This window comes from Chlorocebus sabaeus, chromosome 25 (genome assembly GCF_047675955.1).
Source record: "Chlorocebus sabaeus isolate Y175 chromosome 25, mChlSab1.0.hap1, whole genome shotgun sequence".
NCBI classification, from domain to species: domain Eukaryota; kingdom Metazoa; phylum Chordata; class Mammalia; order Primates; family Cercopithecidae; genus Chlorocebus; species Chlorocebus sabaeus.
In genome coordinates this window covers 17760344-17773393 of record NC_132928.1, presented here as the reverse complement: position 1 = coordinate 17773393, position 13050 = coordinate 17760344, and the positions used below count along the sequence as shown (strand labels likewise).

General features: G+C 39.6%; 1 protein-coding gene across 2 annotated transcripts in view; it reads right to left on the bottom strand.

Annotated features, from left to right (window-relative positions):
• Nucleotides 1-5099: 5099 nt before the first annotated feature.
• LPGAT1 (lysophosphatidylglycerol acyltransferase 1) overlaps nucleotides 5100-13050 on the bottom strand; it is a 94907-nt gene continuing 86956 nt past the window's right edge. For both annotated transcript variants that reach the window (XM_007988511.3, XM_007988514.3), the window contains 2 exons: nucleotides 12743-12849; nucleotides 5100-11810 (listed from right to left, as the gene is read on the bottom strand). In XM_007988511.3, coding sequence (XP_007986702.1) covers nucleotides 11659-11810; nucleotides 12743-12849 — 259 coding nt within the window. In that variant the 3' untranslated portion in view covers nucleotides 5100-11658. The remainder of the gene's footprint in view (nucleotides 11811-12742; nucleotides 12850-13050) is intronic.

Below are 13050 nucleotides of genomic sequence, written 5' to 3'. Positions count from 1 at the left end.
TAAGGGTAGAAGAACACACATCTTTTAAGGTGCCAGTCAAGGAAAGAAACAGAGGCTTCTAAAAGGCTGTGGTTTTTATGCCACCCCCACCTGGAGGAAATACGCCCACCAAGAACATCCTGAGCACTTCACCAGTACCCTTCAATTAGGAAAGCGACTGCCAGAGGGGATGGGCAGGGACAGTACCCAGAGTGGAGGGCCCTACCAGCTTTGGCTTGTGTATTCTGGTAGGCTGCAGGGTTGAGGGGAAAACTGAAGCCCATGCCAGGAGGAACCCAGGCAGAGGAAGCCTCACTGTGAGGCCCCCCTGGGGTGCACTGGCAGACAGACACACATACTGAGCCTTGAGATGTCTGGGGCTGAGGCTGTGGCAGAAGCCCCTGGTAGGAGACACACGTGTCCACTCCCACAGGCCCAGTGCTCCTCCTGCTAATGCAGCTTACAGCAAACCCTCAGGTCTTTACTTTCACTTTCTTCTTGTCTGTGGTTTGCAGATTCCTAGTACCTATGCTCTGCCCACCCGTGCCTGTCCCTTCTCTCCTCCCACTCTCCCCTAACAGTAAACACTTTTCAAATGAGAAACCCTCTGGGCACCCCTGCTTGCTGGCACCCTCTGTGCTAGGATCTCCTGCTGCAGTCAGACAGGTACGTGGGAAGGGGGTGAGGGGGTGCTGGAGCTGGACTGGTGAGGTAACCCTGCTGTCCTTCCTCTCCTTCCTCTTCAAGGCCTAATAAAGAGGAAGACAGAGTCTGAGGCAATGCTTCCTGTGACACCAGGTTTCTGCATCCCTCAGACATTGCTCCAATGACTATTTCAATTATTATTCCTGACCTGACATGGCACAGATTCTGAAGGCTGGCTTTCAGTAGTCAACCGTTCCATTTCTCTGCCTTCAGGAAAAAATGTTTTATTAATTCCACATTCATTAACTCATTTATTCCCTTGCTTTTTCTAGCCATCCTTTGGGAAAACAAGGACAGGTCTTCTTTATAATAAGCCAGCCCAGGACCACTCTGAATATCGTAATGCCTGAGCAGCCATCTCCATATCTATGAGTTGCTGTTTATGCCAAGCTTCCCACCAGGTGATGACTTTGAAGTATTTCCAAATCTTCTCTAAGAGAACAGTTCCATAACCTCATCATGGCCCTGAAGCCTCTCTCTCCTGGAATCCCCACTTTCTGGTGTTACTCTGAAGTTCTGTGAAAGGTGGCCTGGACAGCTTGTTGGATATTTGTCTGGGGGAATCAAAGGCTCTTAGGGCCAGATGGGGCTTTGAAACATCACCTGCTTCTCATCTCCTCACCCCCACCCCCAGCAGGGCAGAGCTTCGAACACATGCCTGCTAATCCAGCTTTGCCTCGTTTCTTTGTGCTCCACCATGATAACCTCAATAGCCATAAGCAATATTTTATTCTAATCTGCCCACTTCCTTCTGGTACCCACTAAGAACTGAGCACCCAGAACTTACCACTGGAAGGTAAAGTGTCAATTCTCAAAATAAAACTTCTGAGACTTCTGCAACTAGAAAGAAGAAAGGTTTTCAAAATTACTTTCAATTTCCTGAAGCATTAGAATACTTTCAATGTAGTTTTATATTTAGAATCATATGAATTATATAGAGAACCATGGGCTCATGGACAGCTTCCAAATACTAGAAATTATATTTCCCTCCATTTTGATAATTAGTTCAAGGTCTTCACCACAAGAGACATCATGTCTCAGAAGCAAAAATAGGTCCCTATTAAGCCTATGTAATGTCTTGTCTAGCAGATCTGATTTCCTCTTTATGCCCTAGTCTCCTCACCTTCCTAATTGGCGCTCCAACCTCAAAGCTTTTTCTCACTGCTGTCTAGAGCCTTAGATATATTAAATATAGTCTGACAGTGCAGGGCTAAGGATTTGGGTATGCTGATTGCATGTATCTAACTTAGAAACCCAAGGGACCTAGGGCATGATAACAGCTCATTGCAGCCTCAATTCTTTCAGGCTCAAGTAATCCTCCTGCTTCAGCTTCTCAAGTAGCTGGGACCACAGGTATGCACTACCATGCCTGGCTAATTTTTTTTTTTTTTTTAAGTAGAGACGGGGTTTCACCATGTTGGCCAGGCTGATCTCCTGTCAGCCTGGTGTCAAACTCCTGGGCTCAAGTGATCCTCCTGCCTTGGCCTCCCAAAGTGCTGGGGTTATAGGCACAAACCACTGCATTGGGTATGCATAGAACACATCACTTGGAGTTTAGGCACATCTCAATATGAGAATAATTTACATCCTCTGTTAAACCCAGTTGGGGTGGGATAAAAACAGTTTTCTTACTGCACATTTGGTATAATGTGCCAGTGTCTTATGTGCTTCCTGTATACAATCTCATTTAATACTGAAAATAAGTCTTGGCTGGGCACGGTGGCTCACGCCTGTAATCCCAGCACTTTGGGAGGCCGAGGTGGGTGGATCACGAGGTCAGGAGTTCAAGACCAGCCTGGCCAACATGGTGAAACCCCGTCTCTACTAAAAATACAAAAATTAGCCAGTCATGGTGGTGTGCACCTGTAGTCCCGGCTACTCGGGAGGCTGAAGCAGGAGAATTGCTTGAACCAGGACCCGGGAAGCGGAGGTTGCAGTGAACCAAGATTGCGCAGCTGTACTCCAGCCTGGGCTATAGAGCGAGAGAAAGAAAGAAAAGAAAGAAAAGAAAGAAAAGAAAGAAAAGGAAGGAAGGAAGGAAGGAAGGAAGGAAGGAAGGAAGGAAGGAAGGAAGGGAGGAAGGAAGGGAGGGAAGAAGGGAAGTCTTCAAGCGTTTCCCATTTAACACATAAGGAGAGTGAGGTTGAGAGGATAAGAAACTTGCCAAAGGGCCAAGGTCGAATTCAAGTCCCTGGTTCTGCTGCTCTCGGGCTCCTACTTGGACAAGCCCTTAAAACTTGACGGCGCCATGACAGAGGGATATTTTGGCACTAGTGGCAATCGTGGCCTAGAACTCATTACCCATTCTAGTTTCACACCTAGAATTCAGAAAAGAAAGAAACTGTTATGAGATTGAAATCTGTATCCCCTTTGGTCTAACATAAAAATGTTCTTTTTATCTTCTACTATATAGGGCAAAAGTTTTTAAATGCACTTCACTTCCACATCCAAAAAAATAAAAATAATTAATTTCTGGACTTTTTTCATGGTTAATTGTATCTCTGCAGCAGCTGAGAGGAACATTAATAAAAATTATCTTTTGGGGTTTTGGGGTTATTAAAATTGAGGATAAGGATGTTATGGAAGCTTTAGCTTCTCGATCCATCACCCTTTTAACAAGTATACTTGTTCCTTTAGATTTAACTCTTATTTATGAAATACATAAATCTGAACCAAAGCAATATGCCATTTTAGGGAAAATATATGAATGCAAATAAAAGAAAGCTGGTTCTAGTCCCCACAATTTTACTAAGTAGCCATTTGATGCTACCAGCAATGTACCAAAATTGTATCAGAATGAAACCTGCAACCCAAAACAAGGTGACTACTTGCTCTGAAATTCTAAGGGCCAATGAGTCATGCATCAATCGGTGCCAAAAATAATATAAAGATTACGTCCAAACAAAACCTCTATTCTTTTAGCTAGGTGTCCATTTGATTAATGTGACTTACATGTATGAGGGATGGATCAACAAATCTAATCCTCTTAAAGTATTTGGGAACTCAAAATATTTCTAACTAATGGAAATTATGGGCAAGCCTGCCAAAGGGCAAGAACTCTTTTAGACCCATCTAGTGTTCTTTATTCAAATAGCTTAGGAATTCTTTTTTTTTTTTTTTTTTTTTTTTTTTAACTGTGGTAGCTGATCTTCAAAGACAGCTCCCAATGAAACATGCCTCTCAGTATTCGATAGTATTCTATCCATTTATAGACCTTCCCATATTGAATCCGGACTGGCTCTGTGACATATTAACTAAAGGAATGTAGCACCAAAAGTGACTCTGTGCCAGTTTTGAACCTACGCCATAAGAAGTCTTGGTACCTTCTACTTCTCTGAGTCCTGAGCTGCCATTGCTGTCACTGTCCCACACTAAATATATCAGAATTCAATAGAGCCAATGCAGGCCCAAATGCACCATTTCTGATGCCATCCTTTGTCCTTACTGAAACATGCATAAATCAGAGAAAGACAAAAAGCCTGATTGTGGGCTAAGATTCCTTGATTGAAAGAAGCTTCTGTGTCATCAATATTTTGAATTGTCCCTTTGTTTGTCACCCTGGAGGGGCATCCCTACTGGCTAAGGTATGCCTTTGCCTTTCCTCCGTAAAGTGGGCAGTTATCTGAAATGGGAGGTGGGATCTTTTACAGGTGAGTTCCCAGGGAAGGCACTCTTAGGTCAGAGTTCTCATGGAAGTTGATTTCTTCCTTGGAAGTCTTTGTGTATCAAGGATGTGTGTACCTGTTTGTGGACAGCAGCCTCTGGTCTTCCTCTTGTCTTCTAACACTCCTGGCTTCCTCTTCCTAGCACTCCAAGTTCTGATCTCTCCACTTCTAGGTACCTATTTGCGTTTCCCTCAAATGTCCATCAGCTGCTCCTGATACAGTGTCCACTGGTAAGAAACTGAAGGTAAGACCCCTTTCAGGGAGTTTTTCCATCAAAAATGAAACAAAGGAATAAAGATGCAACCACTGATATTTTAAGGGAAGTATCCTAGTGCCAGGTTTTTTCAATGACACCACACAGACAGCTGCTACAATCAAAGAATGGCTGAGTGTTCTCTTGCCTTGGGTAAGTGAACAGTGAGAACTTTACCATCTCCATCTCCAGTGCTCCCACACCCAAAAGGCAAAAAGTATTCTAGAGTGGGGCACTAAAATATTTTCAGGCAAAAACTCAGAAATGAGCTCTGTGATATGCTCCCTGCTCACCAGTAGAAAACATTGTTCCAGTTTCTTCCTTTGTACCTACTAGAGAGTGCTTTTCTGATTATGAAAGGGGCCCATCTCATTTCCAGCGGTTGGCCAACCCTCCTCCCACGTTCCATGTGTGTGCCTGTTTCTATGTGATCTGAACTGTTGAGACTTGGTTTATGTTACTCAAGCCTCTAAGAGTTAAGAACAAGGTTACCCAGATCCTGAGAGGTAAAAATTTATTGATTTCTATCATATCAGCATGTTATGATATGGTCACGCCTGCTCATACAGCTGACTTCTTAGAGCCAAAAGAGAATTTTTTTCCTTTTAAAAATACAGTTGTTCAGCAGGAAAAAACATTTTAAAAACAAGCATTTTCATATTAAGTGGAAATTAAAAACAATGGCTTCCCCCCCGCCAACTCATGAGGAATAGGGCTGGTCAGCAATAGATCTCTGAGTGCCTCCAATTTGTTTTCAGGCCTCTGTCCCCAGTCTGTTCCTTGTCTTCCACAGAAAGTAGTTCCAGGGGAAAAAGAAATTAGAATCTCACCAAAACAGCAGCCTAAATACAGATAGAAAAATAAGAGGTAGACACAACGGTAACGATTTAACTCATTTGGTAGACTGTGCAAGATATTTTAATATTTAAAATTTTCAGTGGGATCAAATAAGGTCTACAAATACCTAAACAATTGATGTTTTAAATGCTAACATCTTAGAGATGCCTATACCACAGTTTACTTAGCTTTGAGAAATGAAAGTATAAAGCTGACTTTAGAAATATGCAAGCTTCCCATGTATTTCAGTAAACGTTTTCTTTCTATCACATTCTTCAAAATCAAAAGTTCGCTGTGTAGGACTGACATTAATGCTTTTCCTACCCTTTAAAGCCCTTGCCAGGGTCAGTGATAGGAATTTCCTGAGTTCAGCAAGTACATTAACTATGAGAAGTTTATTCAACACTAATAGTTAAGAAAAAAAGGATGGGGCAGTGGTGTGCTGGATACAGCCCCTACTGGCTCCCAAGAGCCAATGGTTACATTTTAGAATTTTGCCTGCAGTTGTTAAGCATTGGTTATTAAAATTGAATCATATAAATTTACAACTAATGTTAAAGCTAAAAGTGGTTTCGGCTTAATAAGTTTAATATGTACTATGGTAAGAAACAGTTTTAACAGTAGAGCACATATCAGATTGAATGACAATAAATTCATTGGGAAATGAGTTAGATTAGGACGGTCTGCTGTTTTTCAAATCATGGTTGAAATACAATCAATCATAGGTTTACTGTAGTAGTTCAGCAAAAAGCAATTAAGCATCCTTTTAAAAAAGCATTTTAGTTCTTTCCTGAGCTGGATACAGCCCCTACTGGCTCCCAAGAGCCAATGGTTACATTTTAGAATTTTGCCTGCAGTTGTTAAGCATTGGTTATTAAAATTGAATCATATATATACACAGTATACTTGGGACATACATATCTCAAGTATACTGTGAGAATCAATTGGCTATATGGGATTTACAATAAAGTATTTATATCTTATTATTTGTTAATTGTGTTATATGTTCTTGCTATCAGCAAAATTTATAACAAACATGTATAGCTGAATACATAATTTCTTCCCAGAAGAGTGGACTGCTAAACATTTACCAGCACACCACTGGATTGGGAGAATGGGGAGAAAGGGGGAAATATTTTTAAACCAAAGAAGGAAGTCTGATGTTTTTTCATTTGGTTTTTCAGTTTGCTTTCAGCATCCAACTGCCACAGTGAGCTTTAAGTACCTGCCTGCAGATGTTAATGCCCAAATAGCTCTGGTAAAACACACATGCCCTCTCCCCACTACTAAGAATTAAAAGCACTTTACTTGAAAAAAATCAACTTTATTTTTTCTAGGTTTAAAAAAAATAGAACCAGCTATTAATTTTTGTTGAGAAAACGCTTCTTTTGGTGTTCACGTCTAAACTTCTGAAAAGGTGATCTGGTTACTAAAATCACCCCAAATGCATTCATAAACCAGATCCACGTGTGACCAGCCCTTTACAAAAATTAATTACAGTTGCCACAGCCTTTACATTCATTCTTATCACACGTTACAACATGCAGATAACACAAAGAAAGGTCAACAAGCTGAAGTAAACATTACAGCATCAGGAAAATGAAAACCCATCTGTATAAAATAAATACAATTTTGTAATAATTGTAAAGAAAATGAAAGCACTTAATAAAAATAATGGCAGTTGAATGTATAACTGTTTCATCACTCAATCATAAAATAAGTTACTGTAAAATGCATAGACTCCTTACACGTAAAGAATGTGTGCATCACAGCCATGTGTTCAACAGTTTTACACAATAAAAATAAAGCCATTCAAGATATGTGTGCATACTTTGCAACTAGAATACACTTAAAAAACGTTTGCTCTTTAAACTGTCTTAAAAAAATATTAAATGTAAAAACCCTCAGATGGAAATTTTGCAGAAAAACCCATATTTTATCTCCCATATGGCTACAGTCACCCTTCCCCAACAGTTCAGCACCCTCAGCTTATTCCCAGGGTCCAGTTCCTAATTGTTGGGGAGTGGTGCAAAATGATTACAATAAAGCACCAACCAATGACTGCTCCAGAGAATACCCAGCCCCTCTGTGATCTGGAAATCTCTAACTTAGATGGTTTTGGTCCCAAACATATTAGTCTCTACCCTTCCTGCTGCCCACTGCTGCTTTTGACTCTGTTCTTCATGTTAACAGATATAAGGCTCATAGCACTGCAGAGCAAAAGAACCTAATAAACCATTTTTATCCATCCTCTGTGGACCAGAGCTGAACACACTCATAATGGTAACTCTGGAGTAAAGTCCTGTGTAATGACTTCAAAAAAAGAACAAAAAAACAATTAACTCTTCCTACTCAGTAGTGCAAATAAAACATTTTCTTTTCAAATATAAAAATAATCCAAGAAGACTATCCATGATTAAAGGCTACTCTGTATGATTAGCCAGGTCCAACTAGTTCAGAAGAGTCTTTAGGGAAGTGATTGTCAAAATACACTCAGACAAATCCACAAGAAGTGAGCAACATGAGCAAAGAATGAAGAGGCATTCGTAACATGAATCCAAGACAGTAATGCTCGAATAATGCTCCCAGGTTTACATTTGGTGATTTCAGATTTCATTTTCATAAAAAGGCTTGAGAACAATGCCAATACTGTCAACTATTGATTATTCAGGGATGCTTTTCTAACCCATAGATTATTCAGGCTTCTGTATTTACTCTTCCTGATAGCTGTTTGTCTTTCCATATAATTTCACTACTCATTAACACAGTCATAAATATATAGGCAAAAAACCCTAAGAAACAACTTAAACCATTTAATTAGTAAGCATCCCTAGAAAAAAAAATAAGTCTGATGAGAATAAGAATTCAAACTCCTAAATAAAAGTAATTTTTGATTTACCTATCATTTATTACCAGATTATCTATCCAGAAATTAATTAATCTAGTAATCCTTCCTTTACAGTGGAAAGTTAAGGATTGGTTGTAATATTAAAGACTAATATGATAGATCTGAACTCACAGCTATCTTCTTTTTTAATATACTTTTGGAATTCTCAATGAGTTTGTTTGCTTACCCAACACATTATTTTCCGTTCTGTAATTTTTCTTTACTTTCCGTTACTTATAGGTCTCTCTGCCATTTAAGTATAGTTCACCACCAATAATTGTTTCTGAAGTTAAGGGTGACCTGCTGGCTTGGTCACTTTTGTAGTGACTGGACCTGCCTGTGGTCATGCAGATCTCCAATCACTGTAACTCATCAATACCAAGATTCCAGTAATGGATTCTCAACCTTGTCTGCCGTGGGAATCTAGGCAGTCTAGCCAAGACCAAGAAGAGCTGAGCTTCTACAAGCTACTGATATAAAACTGGCATAGTTTTATTTTTTTTCCTCTTGACAAAATATATACACTTTAAACGTCCTTTCATCTCCCTTCACAAAGTACAAATTAGGAATTTTTCTTCAGTTTTGTACAGTGGCATATTGCTGCTTCCCCAAATTGCCATATAAGAACACTGATTCTCTCTTTACCTTCTCTAGTGCAAGCAGAAGAACTCCAGTTACTGATAAGGAAAGCACTACCAATGCTTTCAAACATATTTTGCAAACAGAAGAGAGAGAACATGTTAAATAATCAAAGAGGGATAGGGCACATCAAATACACATCTATTTACAACTCACAAAAATATTTTCAAAAATTAACTCACATATCTATTGGTATTTGCCACCCTGGAGACTGTGAAAATGATACTGCACCTGAAAAGTAAAGCATCTTATAGGATAGTTTAATGTGTACAGTATATTTAACAATATCATGTTCCTTTGGAGCACAGTGATGTCAAAAGTGGCCCTCAGCCACATTTATGTATGCATGTTCGCATTTATTTTTGGATAGGAGAACTGGTCACTCTACCCTGTGGCTTGCTGTAGCAATGAGGAAAAGGTCTGTCAGCTAGGACTGTGCACGCTGTATTTGACAGTAAGCAACTTCTCCCCCAGATGGTTGACTAATCCCTCAAGTGAACAATTTCATTTCATCCAGTAATTTAGTGGTGTTTGCTGGGCCTCAAACAGAAGCATCATTAAGCTTCTATTGGGCTTTCTGTCATCATCCATACCTCTAAATTGAGATTGGTTTCACTTATTCACTGTCACTGTAGAACACATAATGAAATGCTTAGATTTCAAAAAAATTGCATTTTATAACAACCAGTCCCCAAACCAAACACATTAACACTGTCTTCTGCATTTTACCAGTGGTAGTATAATATTCAATGAGGTATTTCAGTTAATGCATCATTCTCTTTCACATACGCACTGAGCTATCCTAAATATGAAGCTGCTCTGGGCTTTTATTTGGTGTTGCTTTACCTTTCCCACATAACTGGGGAAAACTCATATCTTCTCTGTGTTTTTGGTTTATTTAAAAATAGAAAACATTAACCTTTTTTTGTTTAATAGCCTACTTCTCAAAATTGTTATCTGTGTGATTAGTGACAACGGGGGAATCTACAACGCTCATATCACAGTAAACTACCACTGACTTACTAGGATCTTAATAGTCTTACAATCCCAAACAAAAACCCTACTCATCTCACTGATGCAGTACCAGCACTTTTGGAGAAGGGTGTGGTTCTCTTATGAGGTAAATTGTACAAACATAGCAATGTATTTCTAAAAAATGTTTTCTAGAAATAGAAACTTGACTTTATCCTCTTCAAAAGCAACTGGAGGCTGGGCGCAGTGGCTCACGCCTGTAATCTCAGCATTTTGGGAGTCCGAGGCAGGCGGATCACCTGAGGTCAGGAGTTCGAGGCCAGCCTGGCCAACACGGTGAAACCCCGTCTCTACTAAAAGTTCAAAAATTAGCAGGGCACGATGGTGGGTGTCTGTAGTCCCAGCCACTCGGGAGGCTAAGGCAGGAGAATCGCTCGAACCCGGGAGGCAGAGACTGCAGTGAGCTGAGATCATGCCACTGCACTATAGTCTGGGCAACAGAGTACGACTCTGTCTTAAAAAAAAAAAAAAAAAAAAAGAAAAGAAAAAGCAACTGGAAGAGATTGGGGGAGCCTTTTGTGCTGGTCTCTTTCCTAATTACACTCACCCTGACAGGGGCAGCTCCTTGATGTGATGATTCAACAGACCACTGTCTGCACAGGTCCTTGGGGTGCCACAGGAGAACGTGTCACCATTATAAGCCACTAGCTCTTACTTTTCTATAAACTAGCCTATTTCCCCTTAAACTGATCATTTAAATGTTGTATATTAATTTGTTTCAACCATCCCCAAATGCATTTAGTGCCAATGTCAAAATGGAAAAAATAAAGCCTCTGAGCTGCAATAGAGGCATCACGTCAGGGTGGTGTCCAAGGCAGGATGGTGCTGGAGAGCATCGGCAGGCAAATAAACACACAGAGACAAGACAGTTCTCGAGAACCTCACACACTGCTATGCTCCCATTTGTTTTCAGGCTGTATTACTAATTCTTTGCTATATCTGCATCTCAAAAAAGTGCATTTTGTAAAATTACCAATTTATGATATGCCTCTGATACAAAATGAGAAATCAGATAAGGAAAAGCACGAGTGCATGTAAACACAGTGTTGGATCGAGCTAGCCTTTGTAAAGAACACATCCAGTACCAGAAGGGGTCCAGTGGACACTGCTTTTCCCCCAGAGAATGTCAACAATGTACCTCAGTTAGCTGTTGAAGACTGGAGTTTGTTACTGCAAATGACAGGGAAAGAGTTCTTCGCGAGGTGCCAACCAGCTCCCCTCAAGGTTACTGAGTTGGTGGAAATGTGGGCGTTCTAGAGTACTGCCCTAATATAGACTACAGGTAAGAGGGATGAATATACCTTTCTGAGCTTCAACTAAATTGTCAAGTGTAACTGGTGGCAACAGAATTTCTCTCAGATAGTCTTCTAGGATGATTTTATGATTTCCTCTTCTCCAAATGTGATGTTTGCTTAAATATGTGATAGAGTGTATCTTTTTAAAACATGTTCTTAAAATATATTAGCAGGTCATTATATTACTAATCCTCATTTTAGTAGAGTTTTAAAATATCCCAAAGGGGGATAAATATTAATCCATCCATTGAATTTCTTTTGCTTTTTTTTTTTTAAATATATTCTGATTTGCACATGTAAAATAATGCACACTTATGAAAGAAAGTCTCAGCTCCTATGGTGACCTTGACAAGTCCACGTCAATTCCTAAAACAGGCAATGGTAAAAATACTGAATGATGTTGTACCACATATAGCCTGACAAAAATGCAAAAGACTGTATGAGAAATATCCACATGTTGCTGAGGGTCATCTCCCTGGAAACAGCTTCCTTATGGCCCTTGGAAGGTGGAAAAGCTCCTAAAAGACAAGATAGAAATATTAGCTTGTTTTACTCTGTAGCGGTAGGTCTCCTGGAATAAAAGTTGAATATTAGCTTAACTAGAGTTGTACATGTGTGTGTTAAAGCACCTTCAGTGACTTTCCAGGGCCCCAGAGGAGAGATTTTACTTGAAATACAATTTCCATACTACCTAGCCCCTTCTTGCATCTGAGCCTCTGCTTTTTCTCTGCCTGCAATGTTCTCCTCCTCCACTTAGTGAATAGCTGGCTCATGTGCATCCTTTCCATATCAGAAAAAATACTCCCCTTCCCATCTCTGTTTATTTCCTTCCTGGAACTTTTCCCAATTGGTCATGATCCCGATTCTCTTTCTTTCTGCAGACGTTTTTGCCATGTCTCCCACTGGAATATAATCTGCATGAGAACAGGCACTCTAGCTGCCTCGTCTCTGCTGGATCCCTAGAGATTCCCACAGTGGTCAGGACCCAGGATTATGTGAGATTGACATGAAATAATTTCTGAAATAGCATACTTTATGCTGATTCCTCTATTTACAAATTGTTTTTTGTCAAAAAAGTAGTTGTATAACACTGACATTATTTTCAAAAGGCAATATACTTTATGAAATATATCTTTTTTTTTTTTTTGATAATAAAGAAATACAAAGTAAACAGATGTCTTTAAATTCGTTTCTGGAAAGGAATGCTAGATCACTTCATAGAGCAATATTACCTAAGGTCATCGTGATAACACTCTTCAGCATTTCAAATAGTCTTTGTCCTTACTGATAATCCTCAGGGTAAGCTGATTCATGAGGGGATTTGCTTCTCACAAGCAATTTACGGAGTGCATTTTCAAGTTTCAAGATCTAATATGCAAACAGCTTTCTTTAAGAGAGGCTTCCATTATTGTTGCTATAATTTAGCAACTATTTAAAGGTTACTGTGTACCTGTTTCATAAAAATGTGATAAGAGGTCTTCTTTTTCAACAAACCGTTGATAGAGCCAAGTGGTAAGGTCATCAGTTTCCAGGGGTACATCTTTAATTGGAAAGATCCTTTTAAGGGTTAGAAGAAAAGAACAAAAACTACTTTAAATCAGAAGTCAAAATTATTCAGAACCACAACTTATGATGAAAAGCTGAATAAAATTGTGTTATCATCTTCTGCTTTAGCAAGGGTTGGTTTCTTCAGCTTTTCAGGTATCTTGGTTATTAAAAATTGTTGACTATACAACAGAGTTCATTTATGCATTCATT